Source organism: Indicator indicator, chromosome 17 (genome assembly GCF_027791375.1).
Source record: "Indicator indicator isolate 239-I01 chromosome 17, UM_Iind_1.1, whole genome shotgun sequence".
NCBI classification, from domain to species: Eukaryota; Metazoa; Chordata; class Aves; order Piciformes; family Indicatoridae; genus Indicator; species Indicator indicator.
Genome location: NC_072026.1, coordinates 21,857,457 through 21,876,921, shown reverse-complemented (window position 1 = coordinate 21,876,921; position 19,465 = coordinate 21,857,457). Strand labels below are relative to the sequence as shown.

The window sequence follows — 19,465 nt, the reverse complement described above, 5'->3', positions numbered from 1 at the left end:
CAAAGAGATCACAAGAACTGCATTCCAGATAACACTGCATCCCAGCTACTGCCCAAGCTGCTTTTTTCTTTTCTGGCTTTTTTTTTTTTTTTTTTTTTTTTTTTTTTTTTTTGTGGTGGTGTTTTTTTTCCCTTCCCCACTATCACCACTCTGCAGCATACTCTGGTATTAAATGGGATTGCAGAACAGGCTTTACCATGAAATCACAGAAGTGGGGAGAGTGCCCTGAAGGTTCTTCATTAGCATTATCTCTGTGCTTAGCCGGCTGGGGAGAGAATAAGGAAGACTCTGCTGTGGCATTCGATTCAAATGGATGAACCAGATTTAAATGGGTGAAGGAGGTACTTCTGGTGCAGACTTCACACTCAGCATCGGTTTCACTAACACTCAGAACATCCAAGCTGAAGAGCCCTTTGCCACACTAAGCTGAAGATGTGCACCCGAATGACCCAAGGGCCAGAGCCGGGTCTGGAGTGTTCTCCAGTTCACACCACACTCTTCATACCCAAGACAAAAGGTCCCGAACGGCACCCAGTGAAAACACAGTCGGGCTCATTTTTATGCCAGCAGGGAGAAGTAGAAATCGGCAAGTTGGTTACAGCCTTCCGTTACACCCCCGTTTCTAACGGCTGCAGCTCAGAACTCGTCCCCGAAACTCCTTCCTGCAACCAGACCTCGACAAGGGAACAATAAACACCGATGAGCTGAAAGTGCCGGGGGAAGGAAGAAAACGACGACTGCAAAACAATGCCTGGGAAAGGGGAGCCGAAGACCCTTCTCCAGAGGCACAAAGCACACCAGCCGGGGCCGGAGCACAGAGCCATAGGCGACCCCCGGCCCGGTCAGCCCCGCTTTGTGCATTCTCACCCAGGACCCCCGCCCTGACCGACCCCCGTGCCGGCTCTCGCTAATCTCCTCGTCCTACTCCACCGCCTCCACCCCCGGAGGCAAGGCACGCTTTTGCCCTCCCGCTGGCACACGGTGCCCCCCTCCTTCCTCCCCCTCGCAGGATCCTGCTCCCTGCGAAGCGGGCACCGCACCTCTTCCCCCTTCACACACCGGGGCTCCCCCGCTGCCGGCCCTCCCGGCAGCGACGTTCCGTCCCACCAAGCGCGACCGGGGCACCCTCGCTCCCTCCCGCAGGCAGGGCACCCTCCGCTGCCAACAGCACTCCCGCCCTCCGGGCAGCACCCCAGACAGACACAGAGCCCTAGACAGACACAGAGCCCCGGCCTCACCGCCCCGGCTCTGCACCGCTCACAGAACGCGGCCCCGCTCCTGCTCCCCGGCCTCAGAGGCCCCGCAGGACATAGGGCCCCCGGCCGCTCCGGATCCCCAAGCGGGGCAGAACCCGGAGAACGAACCCGCGCACTGCCCTCACCTGCCGGACTGCAGCTTGCCCGCCCGGGCCCGGCCACGGGGCCCGCTCAGAAGCGGACCCAAAGTCCCGAGCACGGCCCGGGAGCGCGTCCCCGCCGCCCGCTCCCGCCCGCCACCGCCTGGCCCCGCCTGCCGGCCCCGCGCGTCACTCAGCGCCAACATGGCGGGGAGGGGGGGGGGCAGTGCGCATGCGCCGGGGGCGGTGGGCCGGGGCAGGGGGCGTGACCCGGGGGCGGGGTCTCAAGGGGTGGGACCTGTGCGCGGAGGGGAGGGGAGGTTGGGAGGGGAGGTGGGGAGGTGACTGCGCTGGGCACTGGAAAGACCACAGCTGGAGTAAAGGGGTCAGGTCTCGGGGTCCCACGCCAAGGACACTGAGGGGCTGCAACGCGTCCAGAGAAGGGCAACCAAGCTGGGGAAGGGTCTGGAGAACAGGGCTGGGGAGGAGCAGCTGAGGGAGCTGGGGGTGTGCAGCCTGGAGAAGAGGAGGCTGAGGGAGATCTCATTGCTCTCTACAGCTCCTTGAGAGGAGGATGGAGTGAGGTTGGGGTTGGTCTCTTCTCAGAAATGGCCTCAAGTTGCACCAGGGGAGGTTTAGGTTGAAAATTAGGAAAAATATCTTTGCTGCAAGAGTGGTCAGGGAGGTGCCCAGGGAGGTGGTAGAATCCCTGTCCCTGGAGGTGTTCAAGAAACCTGTGGCCACGGCACACACTTAAGGCCATGGTTCAGTGGCCATGGTGGTGTTGGGTTGATGGTTGGACTGGATGATCTTAGAGAGCTTTTCCAATGATTCAATGAAGAAGTGAATTCTTTTTGTTAAAAAGAAATTCTTTGCAGTGAGGGCAGGGAGACACTGGAACAGGTTGCCCAGGGAGGCTGTGGATGTCCTGTTCCTGGAGGTGCTCAAGGCAAGGTTGGATGAGGCCTTGAGCAGCCTGGGCTGGTGGGAGGTGTCCCTGCCCATGGCAGGGCATTGGAACTAGATATCTTTACTATCCACCTCAACATGAGGAGTAACTTCTTTACTGTAAGGGTCACAGAGCATTGGAGTAGGCTCTCCAGAGGGGTTGTGGAGTCTCCTCCTCTGGAGCCTTTCCAAACCCACCTGGATGTGTTCCTGTGTGACCTATGCTGGATTCCATGGTCCTGCTCTGGCAGGGGAGTTGGACTGGAAGATCTCCAGAGGTCCCTTCCAACCCCTAACATTCTCTGATCCCTTCCAATCCAAACCATTCTCTTATTTTGTGAGTCTATGCATGGAGGGAAAGATGGAGTAATGGATGGAGGGAAGGATGGAGTAACAGATGGAGGGGATGAGGTGCACAGGGGCAGGAGCTCTGCTGGGAGAGGGCTACCTCCAGGAGCACCATGCATCAGGAGAGCTGCTGGAAGAGCAGGAAGTACAGCAGGAGGCAGAAACAGCCCTTGGTGACCTAGTGAACGTGAGTGATAGCTGTACAAAAACATCTGCAGGGGATTCAACTGGGACCAGTGACAGACCAACCTCAAGTTGCTCTCTTGACCATCTGACTGCAGAGTTGGATAATGGTGGCAGACAATGATCTTTAAAACAAAACCAGTTCTGTGATTCCATGGTTCTTTAGTGTCTGCTGCTGGAAAGCTCAGAACTGCTTTGCCTGCTCCTGTTAACACTGCAGGATGGTAACCCTGAAGTTCCTTTGCAGTCCTTTTTTCCTCCTTGATGTGGCTGCAGCTTTGATTTGGGGACTGCTGTTCCTCTGCCATGCTGCCTGTAGTGTTTCCTGTAAACACCTCTAATTACAGAACTCCCAGGACACATCATGGCTTAGTCAAACCCAGCCAACCCTAATGAAGTTACAGGAATTCCAGTAATGCAATCCAGGGCAGAACTGAAGCCATAGGGAGCCTTGCAGGCAAGACTGCAACCAACTCCTCACAGCAGCTCTGTAACTGCATCTTGGTAAGTGTCCTCAGCTTAAAAGATCACAGAATCATAGAAGAAGCTTGCTTGTTAAAAACCTTTCAGCTCAGCCAGTCCAACCAGTCTCTAATTCTGCAAAGGCTGGGGCCAAACCATGGCCCTCAGCACCACGGCTCTGCTTCTTTGAAACACCTCCAGGCATGTGGATTCAACCACCTCCCTGGGCAGCCTGTGCCAGGCTTTCAGAACCCTTTCAGTGAAGCAATTTCTTCTAATGTCCAACCTAAACCTCCCCTGGGGCAACTTGAAGCCATTTCCTCTTGTCCTATCATCGGATATTAATGATATGAGCCCAACCCCAGCTCACTGCAGCCTCCTGTCAGGGAGCTGTAGAGAGCAATGAGGTCTCCCCTCAGCCTCCTCCTCTCCACACTGAACACCCCCAGCTCCCTCAGCTGCTCCTCCCCAGCCCTCTTCTCCAGACCCTTCCCCAGCTGTGTTGCCCTTCTCTAGACCTGCTCCAGCACCTTGATGTCCTTCTTACATTGAGGGCCCCAAAACTGAACCCACTACTCAAGGTCTACAGCACAAGTACTGAATCCAGGGGTACAATCGCTTCCCTGGTCCTGCTGGCCACACTATTGCTGATCCAAGCCAGGATGCTGGTGGTTAACCAAGCTTTGAGACCATAGCCTTTGAGTATTGCATACCTCCAACACTGTTTGCTTTAGAGCTGTCTTTTATCTGGCAATTATTTTAATTGGCTCATTAAAGGCAGTGCATCACCCACCTCAGAGTGAAAGGAATTCAGGTTGATGATCAAGATGATGAGAGGACTGGAGAGCCTCCCCTGTGGGGACAGGCTGGAAGAGGTGGGACTGTTCAGCCTGGAGAAGAGAAGGATCCAGGGAGACCTCAAAGCAGCCTTCCAGGACCTGAAGGACCTACATGAGAGCTGGGGAGGGAGTTTGGACAAGGGCTGGGAGTGCCAGGATGAGGGAGAATGGCTTTAAGCTGGAAGAGGGGAGACTGAGACTGGAGATGGAGAATAAATTCTTGATAGGGAGGGTAGGGAGAGACTGGCACAGCTTGCCCAGGGAGGCTGTGGCTGTCCACTCCCTGGAGGTGTTCATGACCAGGTTGGATGAGGCCTTGAGCAAGCTGGGCTGGTGGGAGGTGTCCCTGCCCATGGCAGGGGGTTGGAACTGGGTGAGCTTTAAGGTCTCTTCCAACCCAAAGCATTCTGTGGTTCTGTGATGCTAAGTTTATATTCACCTCACAATCACTTTGCCTTGGTATTAGGGATTAGAGAGAACAAAATCAGCATTTTCCTGTTCAGCAACTTTACAACTGGGTTGTATCTATAAAGCAAAGATAAACACCTACCCACCACCACCTGAGCTCAAAAGAATTCACTCAGAACCTTTGTCATAAATTACAACAGGATCTGGTCCCAAGCTGAATGCAGATCTTGGGGAGTAGAGGAACTAAGCTGTGTTAAGCCTCAATTGCTTCTGACAAGGTAGAATCACTGTTTGTAGTTCTGCAGATAGTCAGTGGTGAACAAACCCTGTTGGAGCAAGACCAGAAGAGGTCACAAAGAAGATCAGAGGGATGGAGAACCTCTTATCATAGAACCACAGAGTGCCAGCTTGGAAGGGACCCCAAGGATCCTCTGCTCCAACCTCTCTAGGTGGCAGTGCAGTTGCCATGAGCTGGCTCAGCACCCTGGCAAGCTGAGTCTCAAACTGCCCAGTGCAGGGCACTCCACTGCTGCCCCTGGGAGATGATTCCAGGCTCTGACTGTGCTCATGGCAAACATTTTCTCCTGCAGTCCAAAGGGAATGTCCCCAGCAGTAACTTGTCCCCATCCCCCTTGTCTGTTCCATGGCACTCCTTGTACAAAGGGAGTCTCCATCCTGCTGGCAGCCACCCTCTGTGTCCTGCTCCATGGGGATAAGGTCTCCCCTGAGCCTGCTCTCCTCCAGGCTGCTGCCCCCATCTACAAGCAGGTTTCCAATGAGCACAGAGGTAATTACAGACCCATCCAGTCCAGCTATCAATCCAGCACCACCCTGGCACTAAATCATGGCCCCAAGTGCCATGGCCACATCTTTTTTGAACACCTCCAGGGATGGGGACTCCACCACCTCCCTGGGCAGCCTGTGCCAATCCCTGACCACTCTGCCAGGAAAGACATTTCTCCTCATCTCCAATTTTACTTAACATCCAATCTCAAACTCCATGGGCACAGTTTTCTGGCAAGGAGAAGCAGCCTCTCAGCATCTCTCCCTGCCCAGAACTGCAAGCACCAGACACCTCTGGTGCCCACAGAGGAAAATGGAACTGCCAGCTACCAGCCTCATGCTTCAGGGCAGGGAAGTAGGTATTGTCCTCCTCACCACCCCAGCAGTGCTAGGATCAGGGCTAGCAGAAACTCCCTGAGCCACAGCCATGCCTGCCTAGAGAGCTGCAGGCAGCCCTCAAAGAGAAATGGCACTGAAGTGGTTAAGATTGAGACACCTCAGGAAGTTTGCAATAACAGAAGGCTGAGTGGTGCAGCTGATCAGACTGAAGGATGGGATGGCATCGAGAGGGACCTGGACAGGCTAGAGAGGTGGCTGAGGGGAAACTCATGAGGTCCAATAAGGCAAAGTGCAAGGTCCTGCACCTGAGTTGGAGCAATCTCCACTATCAATTCCAGGCTGGGGGTGAGGAGATTGAGAGCAGCCCTGCAGAGAAGGCCTTGGGGTGCTGGTGGGGGAGAGGCTGGAGAGGAACCAGCAATGGGCACTGGCAGCACAGAAGGCCAAGGGCAGCCTGGGCTGCATCCAAAGCAGTGTGGGCAGAGCTGGAGAGAGAGGATCCTGCCCCTCTGCTCTGCTCTGCTCTGGGGAGACCTCACCTGCAGGGCTGGGGCCAGATGTGGGACCCCCAACAGAAGGACATGGACCTGATGGAGAGGGTCCAGAGGAGGCCACAAAGATGATCAGAGGGCTGGAGCACCTCTGCTATGGGGACAGGCTGAGAGAGTTGGAGAAGAGAAGGCTCCAGGCAGACCTCAGAGCTGCATTTCAAGATCTGCAGGGGAGCTGCAGGCAGGCTGGGGAGGGACTGTTCAGAAGGGGCTGTGGGGATAGGATGAGAGGCAATGGTTTGAAAGTGGAGCAGGGCAGAGTTAGGTTGGACATCAGGAGGGAGTTGTGCACAGTGAGGCTGGTGAGACACTGGCACAGGCTGCCCAGGGAGGTGGTTGAGGCTCCATCCCTGGAGACATTCAAGATCAGCCTTGATGTGGCCCTGGGCAGCCATTCCCACTCATTTCACAAACACAAAAATGAGAGCAGAACACCAAATTAAAGACTAATTTTTGCTGACCCTACTTTTAACATCTCATCTTTCTTTCCCGTCTTAATACCTCATCTCTCTTTGCCCTCCATGCAGCCTGCCAGCATGAAAATGATCATTGTTGTGGCAGGAGGGAACCACAGGCTGTCCTGACAACCTGCCCTCCTCTACCAGGCAAAACTGCAGCAGAAAAGAGACCTCAGAGTGAGCATCATTGCTGTTCTCAGAAAAACATTTCAAGTGCAAATGGAGCACCTCACTGGAGAGAGGCAATTGAAATATTAAAATATGTAGGAAGGGGGAATTGTTTTGGTCACAGAGCATTAAAATTCATCATGTGTGGGGAAAAAAAAAAAAGAGCAGAAAATATTCAGGGGATAATCAATCCAAACCTTAGAAGTTCAGCAAAAGAAATGAAACAGGAAAGGAGGAGAAGGAAAGATGAGGAAATCAGAGGAGACTTCTGCAGGATCTGCTTGAAAGACTCCAGCACAGAGCCAGAAAGCTGCTGCAGGCAGTGGAACATCTCCTGTGAGGCCAGGCTGAGGCAGCTGGGGCTTGGAGCAGAGGAGCCTGAGGGCTGCCCTCATGGCTGGGGATAAAGATGTGCAGGGCTGGAGCCAGGCTCTGCTCAGGGATGGCCAAGGACAGCACAAGGGGCACTGGGGGCAAGCTGGAGCAGAGGAGGTGCCAGGGAACAGAAGGGAAAAGTTTGTCCCTGTGAGGGTGCTGGAGCCTGGAGCAGGCTGCCCAGAGAGGTTGTGGAGTCTCCTGCTCTGGAGACTTTCCAGCCCCACCTGGATGTGTTCTGTGTGCCCTGCCCTGGGTGACCCTGATCTGGCAGGGGCTTGGACTGGATGAGCTCTGGAGGTCCCTTCCAACCCCTAGCATGCTGTGATGCTATGATTCTGTGACTACAGGCCACAGCAAACATTCTGGCAGAAATGAGGCCATCCAGAGCAAGCAGAGCTCTAAGTGCCTCAGGAATTTGGATTGGTTGCAAAATTCAACACAGCAACCACAAAGCCTGCATCTGACCTACATACACCACTTACATCCTTGCATTGTCCAGTGCTACAACAGCCTCCACAGCCTGAGAACACGAAGGGCTACAGAGCACTGCTGGCATTTTACCTCTGTGTTTTCCACTCAGACATGGTCAGATGGCTGAGGGAGCTGCAGTCAGGCTTACACTCACAGAATCACAGCAGGGACCTCTGGAGTTCATTGAGTCCAACCCCCCTGCCAGAGCAGGATCACCTAGAGCAGGTCACACAGGAACACATCCAGGTGGGGTTGGAAAGTCTCCAGAGCAGGAGACTCCACAACCTCTCTGGGCAGCCTGCTCCAGGCTCCAGCCCCCTCACACCAGAAAAGTTTCTCCTCATGTTGAGGTGCAGCCTCCTGGGTTCCAGTTTGTATCCACAGGCCCTTGTCCTGTCACAGGACACCACTGAAAAGAGCCTGGCCCCTGCTTCTTGACCCCCAGCCCTCAGATACTGATAGACATTGCTCAGATCTCCTCTCAGCCTTCTCCTCTCCAGACTAAACAGCCCCAGGGCTCTCAGTTTTGCTTCACAGCAGAGATGTTGCAGTCTCTTCATCATCCTGGTAGCTATCATTGGACTCTCTTCAGTAGTTCCCTGTCCCTCTCAAACTGGGGAGCCCAGGCCTGGACACACTGCTCCAGGTGTGGTCTCACCAGTGCAGAGTAGAGCAGAACCTCCCTCCCCCTGCTGGTCACACTCTTCATGCCTCCTCATCGTGCTTCAGCAGCAGGTGAAGCAAGGATCAGAGTCCCTCAGTCCCGTTCACTGGCCCAGCTCCATTGCCCAGGGCAGAGAGAAGCTATCAAGGTGGAGACACAAAATGTTTTACCCACTTTGTCTTGCACATTCTTGTGTGACTGCAACATTTCCCTTCACAACAAGGACTTTCCACCTTCAGCTGACTGAACTGCTTTAGAAGCCTTCATTGGGAACATCAGAATGACAACTGGCAATCACAGAATAGAATGGGTTGGGGAGGAAGGGACCTTAAAGATCCTCCAGTTCCAACCCCCTGCCATGGGCAGGGACACCTCCCACCAGCCCAGCTTGCTCAAGGCCTCATCCAGCCTGGCCCTGAACACCTCCAAGGAGGGGAGGAGACAGCCACAGCCTCCCTGGGCAACCTGTGCCAGTGTCTCCCCGCTCTCACTGTCAAGAATTTCTTCCTCATCTCCAGTCTCAATCTCTCCTTTCCCAGCTCAAAGCCTAAATAGCCTTCTACAGGCTGAACTCTCTCAGCCTGTCCCCACAGGGGAGCTTCTGCAGCCCTCTGATCATCTTGGTGGCCTCCTCTGGACCCTCTCCAGCTCCTTCTTGTGCTGGGGCCCCAGCACTGGACACAGTGCTGCCAGTGGAATCTCAGCAGAGCAGAGGGGGAGAATCCCCTCCCTGTGCTGCTAGTCACACTTACTCAGTTTTTACTCTACACATTTCTAAAATGCACTACAAGAGGGCTTTGAATATCAGCTGCATCAACCTCTCTTTTTTCTCTTGGTGCCTGCACAGCAGAATGCACCAGCACTGAGCTTTGATCTGCCAGCATGGGGATGCTTTATGATTCAGGAGATAATTGTGTTCTCATTTACCACATACAAGTCCCAACAGCCAGCAGAAATGCTGGGGTCATCAATGTCTTCTGCAAGCCTTCACTGTGGGGAATCACTGCAGCAACACTTCTTGCAGAGCCCTTGGGGGTGTCAGGTGGTGACAAACTGCCCAGGAGCCAGCACTGGTCCCTGGCAGCCCAGCAGGCAGCTGTGTGCTGAGCTGCATCCAGAGCAGGGAGAGCAGCAGCACAGGGAGGGGATTCTGCCCCTCTGCTCTGCTCTGCTCACACCCCACCTGCAGCACTGCCTCCAGCTCTGGGGCCCCCAGCACAAGAAGGACCTGGAGCTGCTGGAGAGGCTCCAGAGGAGGCCACCAAGATGATCAGAGGCTGGAGAAGCTCCCCTGTGGGGACAGGCTGGGAGAGTTGAGACTGTTCAGGCTGGAGGAGAGAAGACTCCAGGGAGACCTTAGAGCTGCATTTCTATATCTGCAGGGGAGCTACAGGGCTCCAGGAGAGCTGGGGAGGGACTTTGGACAAGGGCTGGGAGTGCCAGGATGAGGGACAATGGCTTTGAGCTGGGAGAGGGGAGATTGAGACTGGAGATGAGGAAGAAATTGTTGAGAGTGAGGGTGGGGAGAGACTGGCACAGGTTGCCCAGGGAGGCTGTGGCTGCCTCCTCCCTGGAGGTGTCCAGGCCAGGCTGGATGAGGCCTTGAGCAAGCTGGGCTGGGGGGAGGTGTCCCTGCCCATGGCAGGGGGTTGGAACTGGATGAGCTTTAAGATCCCTTCCAGCCCAACCCATTCTATGAGCCATTCCATGATTGCTGGTCCCTGCAGAGTAGTAATTCTACTCCTGTAGCATGGACATTCTCTGAGGTTGTATTGACCCCTCTCACCTGGTATTGACCCTTCTGACCTGGTATTGACCCTTCTGACCTGGTATTGACCCCTCTGACCTGGTATTGACCCTTCTGACCTGGTATTGACCCCTCTGACCTGGTATTGACTCCTCTCACCTGGTATTGACCCTTCTGACCTGGTATTGACCCCTCTGACCTGGTATTGACTCCTCTCACCTGGTATTGACCCCTCTCATCTGGTATTGACTCCTCTGACCTGGTATTGACCCCTCTCACCTGGTATTGACCCCTCTGACCTGGTATTGACCCCTCTGATCTGGTATTGACTCCTCTGACCTGGTATTGACCCCTCTCATCTGGTATTGACTCCTCTGACCTGGTATTGACTCCTCTCATCTGGTATTGACTCCTCTGACCTGGTATTGACCCCTCTCATCTGGTATTGACTCCTCTGACCTGGTATTGACCCTTCTGACCTGGTATTGACTCCTCTCACCTGGTATTGACTCCTCTCACCTGGTATTGACTCCTCTCACCTGGTATTGACTCCTCTGACCTGGTATTGACCCTTCTGACCTGGTATTGACTCCTCTCACCTGGTATTGACCCTTCTGACCTGGTATTGACTCCTCTCACCTGGTATTGACCCTTCTGACCTGGTATTGACTCCTCTCACCTGGTATTGACCCCTCTGACCTGGTATTGACCCCTCTGACCTGGTATTGACCCTTCTGTCCTGGTATTGACCCTTCTGTCCTGGTATTGACTCCTCTGACCTGGTATTGACTCCTCTCACCTGGTATTGACTCCTCTCACCTGGTATTGACCCCTCTGACCTGGTATTGACTCCTCTCACCTGGTATTGACCCCTCTCACCTGGTATTGACTCCTCTGACCTGGTATTGACCCTTCTGACCTGGTATTGACCCTTCTGACCTGGTATTGACTCCTCTCACCTGGTATTGACCCTTCTGTCCTGGTATTGACCCCTCTGACCTGGTATTGACCCTTCTGACCTGGTATTGACCCTTCTGACCTGGTATTGACTCCTCTCACCTGGTATTGACCCCTCTCACCTGGTATTGACCCTTCTGACCTGTTATTGACTCCTCTCACCTGGTATTGACTCCTCTCACCTGGTATTGACTCCTCTCACCTGGTATTGACCCCTCTGACCTGGTATTGACTCCTCTGACCTGGTATTGACTCCTCTCACCTGGTATTGACTCCTCTCACCTGGTATTGACCCCTCTGACCTGGTATTGACTCCTCTCACCTGGTATTGACCCTTCTGACCTGGTATTGACTCCTCTCACCTGGTATTGACTCCTCTCACCTGGTATTGACTCCTCTCACCTGGTATTGACCCTTCTGACCTGGTATTGACTCCTCTCACCTGGTATTGACTCCTCTCACCTGGTATTGACTCCTCTCACCTGGTATTGACTCCTCTCACCTGGTATTGACCCTCTGACCTGGTATTGACCCTTCTGTCCTGGTATTGACCCTTCTGTCCTGGTATTGACCCCTCTGACCTGGTATTGACTCCTCTCACCTGGTATTGACCCTTCTGACCTGGTATTGACTCCTCTCACCTGGTATTGACTCCTCTCACCTGGTATTGACCCCTCTGACCTGGTATTGACTCCTCTGACCTGGTATTGACCCCTCTCACCTGGTATTGACCCTCTGACCTGGTATTGACCCTTCTGACCTGGTATTGACTCCTCTCACCTGGTATTGACTCCTCTCACCTGGTATTGACCCCTCTGACCTGGTATTGACTCCTCTCACCTGGTATTGACCCCTCTCACCTGGTATTGACCCTTCTGACCTGGTATTGACTCCTCTCACCTGGTATTGACTCCTCTGACCTGGTATTGACTCCTCTCACCTGGTATTGACTCCTCTCACCTGGTATTGACCCTTCTGACCTGGTATTGACTCCTCTCACCTGGTATTGACTCCTCTCACCTGGTATTGACTCCTCTCACCTGGTATTGACTCCTCTGACCTGGTATTGACTCCTCTCACCTGGTATTGACCCTTCTGACCTGGTATTGACTCCTCTCACCTGGTATTGACTCCTCTCACCTGGTATTGACCCTTCTGACCTGGTATTGACTCCTCTCACCTGGTATTGACCCCTCTGACCTGGTATTGACCCCTCTGACCTGGTATTGACCCTTCTGACCTGGTATTGACCCTTCTGTCCTGGTATTGACCCTTCTGACCTGGTATTGACTCCTCTCACCTGGTATTGACTCCTCTCACCTGGTATTGACCCCTCTGACCTGGTATTGACCCTTCTGTCCTGGTATTGACCCTTCTGTCCTGGTATTGACTCCTCTGACCTGGTATTGACTCCTCTCACCTGGTATTGACTCCTCTCACCTGGTATTGACCCCTCTCACCTGGTATTGACCCCTCTGACCTGGTATTGACCCTTCTGACCTGGTATTGACTCCTCTCACCTGGTATTGACTCCTCTCACCTGGTATTGACCCTTCTGACCTGGTATTGACTCCTCTCACCTGGTATTGACCCCTCTCACCTGGTATTGACCCTTCTGACCTGTATTGACTCCTCTCACCTGGTATTGACTCCTCTCACCTGGTATTGACTCCTCTCACCTGGTATTGACCCCTCTGACCTGGTATTGACTCCTCTCACCTGGTATTGACTCCTCTCACCTGGTATTGACCCCTCTGACCTGGTATTGACCCTTCTGTCCTGGTATTGACTCCTCTCACCTGGTATTGACTCCTCTCACCTGGTATTGACTCCTCTGACCTGGTATTGACCCCTCTGACCTGGTATTGACCCCTCTGACCTGGTATTGACTCCTCTGACCTGGTATTGACTCCTCTCACCTGGTATTGACTCCTCTCACCTGGTATTGACCCCTCTGACCTGGTATTGACCCTCTGACCTGGTATTGACTCCTCTCACCTGGTATTGACTCCTCTCACCTGGTATTGACCCCTCTGACCTGGTATTGCCTCCTGTCCCCTGGCTGTTGGTGAGCCTCAAGATGATGACAGGAATTGCCAAAATGAATGAAAACTGTCTCAAAGCAGTGAACCTCCCTTGCTTTTGACTCCCACACCTGGTGAGACAGGTCTTGCTTATCAGGAGGAGGAAACAGGGAGCTCAGCACTCCTCATCTTGCCAGGAACACGGCAGGATAAAGAAGATCCCTTTCATCTCCCTCCCTGTTCCCACAGGTGGGGATGGACAAGGAACAAGTGCCAGGTGAGGAAACTGCTCCAGCCAGCACCCTTCAGCCAGCATGCAGGAAAAGTGTCCTGTGCCAGATGGAGGAGTTGTGTGTGCAATTCCCCCTGGAGCAACAGGGAGAGCAGTGCCTTGTGGTGAGGCAACACAGCAGGGCTGTACAGCTCTGCACAGCTCTGGCTTCAGGCACATGGGAGAATCCAGATGCAGCTTGGAATCTGGGAACTTCTCCCTGTGTGGAAGAAGCAAGGCACCTCTGATTCCTTGTGTGAGCACTGAGGACAGAGAACTGTAACTCTAACAACTCCTTGGTGTCTTCAATTATCATTGATTCCTAGGATAGCAAAAAGAAAGAAGATATAAACTTCTGCAATATGTTAACTTTGGAATCACAAGACCTCACCTGCAGGGCTGTGTCCAGCTCTGGGGCCACCAACACCAGAAAGACATGGACCTGCTCTGGCAGGGGGGTTGGACCTGATGATCTCTTGAGGTCCCTTCCAACCTCTGATATACTGTGAGACTGTGAGACTGTGTGACCTGATGGAGGGGGTCCAGAGGAGGCCATGAGGATGATCAGAGGGCTGGAGAACCTCCCCTATGGGGACAGGATGAGAGAATTAAGGCTGTTCAGCCTGGAGGAGGCTCCAGGGGGACCTTAGAGCTGCATTTCAATATCTGAAGGGGACCTACAGGAAGGCTGGAGAGGGACTGTTCAGATGTAGGTTGGACATCAGGAGGGAGTTGTGCACAGTGAGGCTGGTGAGACACTGGCACAGGCTGCCCAGGGAGGTGGTTGAGGCTCCATCCCTGGAGACATTCAAGCTGAGCCTGGCTGTGTCCCTGTGCAGCCTGCTCTAGCTGGAGGTGTCCCTGCTGCCTGCAGGGAGGTTGGACAGGATGCCCTTGGAGGTCCATTCCAACCCAATGCAATCTGTGAAGCTGTGCCACTTTGCCTTTTCAAATATTCATGCTGATTCTGGAGCTCTGTAGGATCTGACTGAATTCACTTGTGGCACAGCCAAGCTACGTCCTGGCAGTAGAGCTGCCTCTTAACTCCCATTACTTCCCAGTTAAAGTGCTGTTCCTCAGGGCTCAGTTCTGGAGCCAGTTAGAATCATAGAGTCATAGAATCAGAGAATTGTCAGGGTTGGAAGGGACCTCAAGGCTCATCCAGTTCCAACCCCCCTGCCATGGGCAGGGACACCTCACACCACAGCAGGTTGCTCACAGCCACATCCAGCCTGGCTGCAAAAACCTCCAGGCATGAGGCTTCCACCACCTCCCTGGGCAACCTGTGCCAGTCTCTCACCACCCTCATGGGGAACAATTTCTTCCTAACATCCAATCTCAGTCTCCCCACTTCTAGTTTCATTCCATTCTCCCCAAGTCCTCTCACTTCCTGACACCCTCAAAAGTCCCTCCCCAGCTTTCTTGCAGCCCTTTCAGATACTGGAAGGCTACAAGTTCTCTTTAATGTCTTTATGAAGTGTTTGGATGAGATCAAGGCACCCTCAGTAAGTTTGCAGACAGCTCCAAGCTGGGTGAGTGTTTTGATCTTGTGGAGGGCAAGGAGACTCTGCAGAAGGACCTGGCCAGGCTGGCTGGATGGGCTGAGGCCAGGGGGTGAGCTTCAACAAGGCCAAGTGCTGGGTGCTGCCCTCGGGTCACCACAAGCCCATGGGGCAGAGTGAGGGGCAAGTGCCCAGCAGGGAAAGGCCTGGGGGTGTTGGTTGATGGCTGGCTGAAGATAAACCAGCAGGGTGTTCAGGGGGCCAAGAAGCATCCTCTCCTGGACCAGAGAAGGTGTGGCCAGCAGATCTAGAGATGAGATCCTCCCCCTCTACTCCACAGTGGTGAAGCCACACCTTGAATATTTCAGCTTTGGGCCCTCACTGGGGGGCTGGAGCAAGTCCAGACAAAGGCAAGAAAGCTGGGGAAGGGTCTGGAGAAGAGGGCTGGAGAGGAGCAGCTGAGGGAGCTGGGGGTGTTCAGTGTGGAGAAGAGGAGGCTGAGGGAGACCTCATTGCTGTCTACAGCTCCCTGAGAGGAGGCTGCAGTGAGGTGGGGGTTGGGCTCCTCTCACATGCAACAAGTGACAGCATGAGGGGAAGCAGCCTGAAGTTGCATTGGGGAGGAGTAGGTTGGAGATTAGGGAAGGTTTCTTTGCTGCAAGAGTGTCAGGGATTGGAACAGGCTGCCCAGGGCCTTCTGCAGCAATCAATACTTCTCACATCCAAGCAATCCCACTTTAGCTTCACTCCCAATTAAAGATCAGAAAGGATAAAGAAATATATTATTGATTGCTGCCATGAAATATATGCACCACTCTGTCTCCAGGCAAGAAGAGCTCAATGGCTCCAAATGGAGCAGATCTAGCAGCTGTCAGCGAGCTGGAAGCACTGCATCCATCAGCTGAGCTCAGTAGTAAAGCAGCTCAGGACTCTCTGAGCTACTCCTAAACCTGAGGAGTAGGGATGTGCAGGGATGTGCAGGGGACATTTCCAAAAGCAGTGCTTCAGGAGGAAGTGTCAAGTGGCCACAGCTACCACTCCATGTCAGTGCCTCCTCATGAGGGCCATGGAATGATCAGAGGGCTGGGGAACCTCTCCTATGGGGTCAGGCTGGGAGAGTTGGGGCTGTTCAGCCTGGAGAAGAGAAAGCTCCAGGGAGACCTCAGAGCAGCCTTCCAGGACCTGAAGGGGCTCCAGGAGAGCTGGGGAGGGACTTTGGACAAGGGCTGGGAGAGACAGGATGAGGGACAATGGCTTTGAGCTGGGAGAGGGGAGACTGAGAGTGGAGAGGAGGAAGAAATTCTTTAGAGTCTCACAGTATCACAGAGGTTGGAAGGGACCTCAAGAGATCATCAGGTCCAACCTTGAACCTGGTGTTCCTTGGCTTGTTACTGTGCACCACCCAAAAGAGCCTGGCCCCCTCCCCTTGACCCCCACCCCTCAGCTATTGATAGACATTGATCAGATCCCTCTCAGCCTTCTCTTCTCCACACTAAACAGCCCCAGGGCTCTCAGTCTCTCTTCACAGGGGAGATGCTCAAGTCCCCTAAGCATCCTCCTGGCTCTCCCTTGGACTCTCTCCAGCAGGTCTCTGTCTCTCTTGAACTGGGAAGCCCAGAACTGGACACAGGATTGCAGCTGTGGTCTCAGCAGGGCAGAGCAGAGGGGGAGCAGAACCTCCCCAGCCCTGCTGGACACCTTTCTTCATACATCCCAGGATCCCATTGTCTCTCTTGGCCACAAGAGCACATCATTGTTCCCTGCAGAACTTGCTGCCCACCAGCACTCCAAGGTCTTTCTCCATGGAGCTGCTCTCCAGCAGGGCAGCCTCTGCCCTGTCCTGGTGCCTGCTGCTGTTCCTCCCCAGATGCAGGACCCTGCCCTTGTCCTTATGGATCTCCATGAGGTTTGCCTGCAGCCAGCTCTCAGCCTGTCCAGGTCACACTGGATGGCAGCACAGCCTGAGGGGTGTCAGCCAACCCCCAGTTTGGGATCATCAGAACTTGCTGAGGGGACTCTCAATGCCCTCAGCCAGGTCAGAGTGAGGTTGGGGAGACACTGGCACAGGTTGCCCAGGGAGGCTGTGGCTGCACCCTCCTTGGAGGTGTTCAAGGCCAGGCTGGATGAGGCCTTGAGCAACATGGGCTGGTGGGAGGTGTCCCTGCCCATGGCAGGGGCTTGGAACTGGATGAGTTTAAGGGATATCCACAGCCTCCCTGGGCAACCTCTTCCAGTGTCTCCCCACCCTCACTCTCAACAATTTCTTCCTCATCTCCAGTCTCAATCTCCCCTCTCCCAGCTCAAAGCCATTCTCCCTCATCCTGGCACTCCCAGCCCCTGTCCAAAGTCCCTCCCCAGCTCTCCTGGAGCCCCTTCAGGTCCTGGAAGGCTGCTCTGAGGTCTCCCTGGAGCCTTCTCTTCTCCAGGCTGAACAGCCCCAACTCTCTCCAATCTCAATCTGTCCTGCTGCAGCTCAAAGCCATTGTCCCTCATCCTGTCACATACGATTTCAAACTGTGACTCGCTGTGCTTTGGCAGAAGGGTCCCAGCAGCCTGCAGTCCTCTCTCCAGTGAGACAAAATGGATTAGCATGGAGTGGGGGCTGTAAATTACAGCCCATCAGCATTGGCAGGGGAATAATGGGTGCTTGGCAGCAGGAGCAACACTGGAGGGGAAGGTGGCCAACTGGCTTTTGGAATCCCTTCTTTACTGCTGGCCCCGGCTGCAGGGTTGTGAGGGTTGTGAACAGCACTGCTGACCACCGGGGTGGGGATCACACAGAAGTATCTCCAGTGCCTGAAGGGGGCTACAGGAGAGCTGGGGAGGGAATTTTGACAAGGGCTGGGAGCGACAGGATTCTGTAAGGCTCTGCCTTGGCACACTTGGCACTGTGTGGCAGAGGGGCTCCTGCAGTTCTTTCCCACCCCAGGGCTTAGGCATGCCAGTGGCAATGGATTGTCCTCATCTGGCCAGCTGGGTGTCAGATACCCCTACCCCTGTGCCTGGGGGTTGGGACACACAGCACCCCAGAGACAAGAGCAGCCAGGATGCCTGGTCCCCAGAGCACCCCTGACACCTGGCTGATGTGCAGGAGGTGCTGCACAGGTCAAGAGGAACTGGAGAGACTCCGACAGGGTCTACAAAGGTGCTGAGGAGCCTGGAGCATCTCTGTGAGGAGGAAAGGCTGAGAGCCCTGGGGGTGTTGAGCCTGCAGAGGAGCAGCCCCAGAGGGGATCTGAGCAATGCTCAGCAAGAGCTAAAGGACCTGTGGGGGGCAAGAGGCGGGGGCTGGGCTTTTGTCAGTGCTGCCCAGGGACAGGATAAGGGACAATGGGCACAAACTGGAAGCCACTTAAATGTGAGGAAAAAATTCCTTGCTGTGAGGATGCTGGAGCCCTGGAGCAGGCTGCCCAGAGAGGTTGTGGAGTCTCCTTCTCTGGAGACATTCCAAACCTGCCTGGATGTGTTGCTGTGTGACCTGCTGTGGGTGACCCTGCTTTAGCAGGGGGGTTGGACCTGATGATCTTTGAAGATCCCTTCCAAACCCCACCATTCTGTGATTCTCTGGTGGTGGTGGTGACCACTGTGGTCCATGGAGTCTCTGGCCCCTCCTGAGCAGCAATTTACTACAAGCTCCTTCTGCACCAGCAACTGCAGCTGCTCTTTCTGTATTCTAGGCAGGATTTAGTTCTCACCACAAGTCCTGCTGTTCTCTGTTACTTTACATGTAGCATGGACATAGAAAATGTGTAGAGGAGGGTTGTAAGAGTTGCTGGTTTACCTTGAACTCAACAAAAGAACGATTTAAAACCACAACCAGAATCATGGAGCAGCTATAAAGGGACAAGGTCTGGCCAGAGTGGAGATCCAATAAACATTTGAACAGGCTGACCTCTGAAATTAAACCAAAACAATTAGTCTCCAACCTTTGTCTTGCAAAGCGAGGACAGGGAGGTTTCCCCAGTAGCTGAGAGGAGAGGTTCTCAACTGATGTGACCCTGATGCTTCCCTGGAGCAACAGGAGACATTTGGGGTTTGCAGAAGATGCTTCCCAGAAGGTGTAATTGCAGTCTGCACTCCATGGCCATCCCTGCCCCACCCCACTCCCCACAAGCCAAAGCAGGAGGAGAGGACCTCCTCCTGCACTGCCACCCCCTTGCTGTGGCAGGAGAGGAGCAGGAGGAGGAAGGGCTCTGGCAGTCCTGCACTGTCAGCCTTTCCCTGGTTTCCCTGCAGAGCAGGAATGTCCAGCTCCAGTCAGCCCTTTGCTGTCAGTGGGACAGGGGGAGCACAGGGGCCTGCCCCATGTCCCCTGCAGCACATCACTGCTGCTCCAAGGGGACTGCCCTGGGGGTTCTGCCAGGTACTTAGCTGCCAGCCTCATCCTTTAACCTCAGGGCACTGCTCCACTTGCACTGGGGACTGCCAGTTACATTTGTATTTATTGATGTTTTACTGTGCCTGCCTCAGAGCTGCCTTCCAGTAGCTGAAGGGATCCTGCAGGAAGGCTGCTGAGGGTGTCTAGGGACAGGCCAAGGGGGAATGCTTTGAAGGTGAGGGAGAGCAGGGCTAGGCTGGAGCTGAGGAAGAAGTTCTTCACTACTCCAACCTCCCCACCATGGGCAGGG

General features: G+C 54.2%; 1 protein-coding gene across 1 annotated transcript in view; it reads left to right on the top strand.

The window, feature by feature from the left end:
* The first annotated feature begins 444 nt into the window (after positions 1-444).
* The window catches only part of LOC128972545 (mucin-1-like), a 35,337-nt gene continuing 16,316 nt past the window's right edge, over positions 445-19,465 (top strand). Inside the window, exons 1-2 of the mRNA XM_054388584.1 lie at positions 445-645; positions 872-1,627. Of these exons, the coding sequence (XP_054244559.1) occupies positions 445-645; positions 872-1,627 (957 nt within the window). The remainder of the gene's footprint in view (positions 646-871; positions 1,628-19,465) is intronic.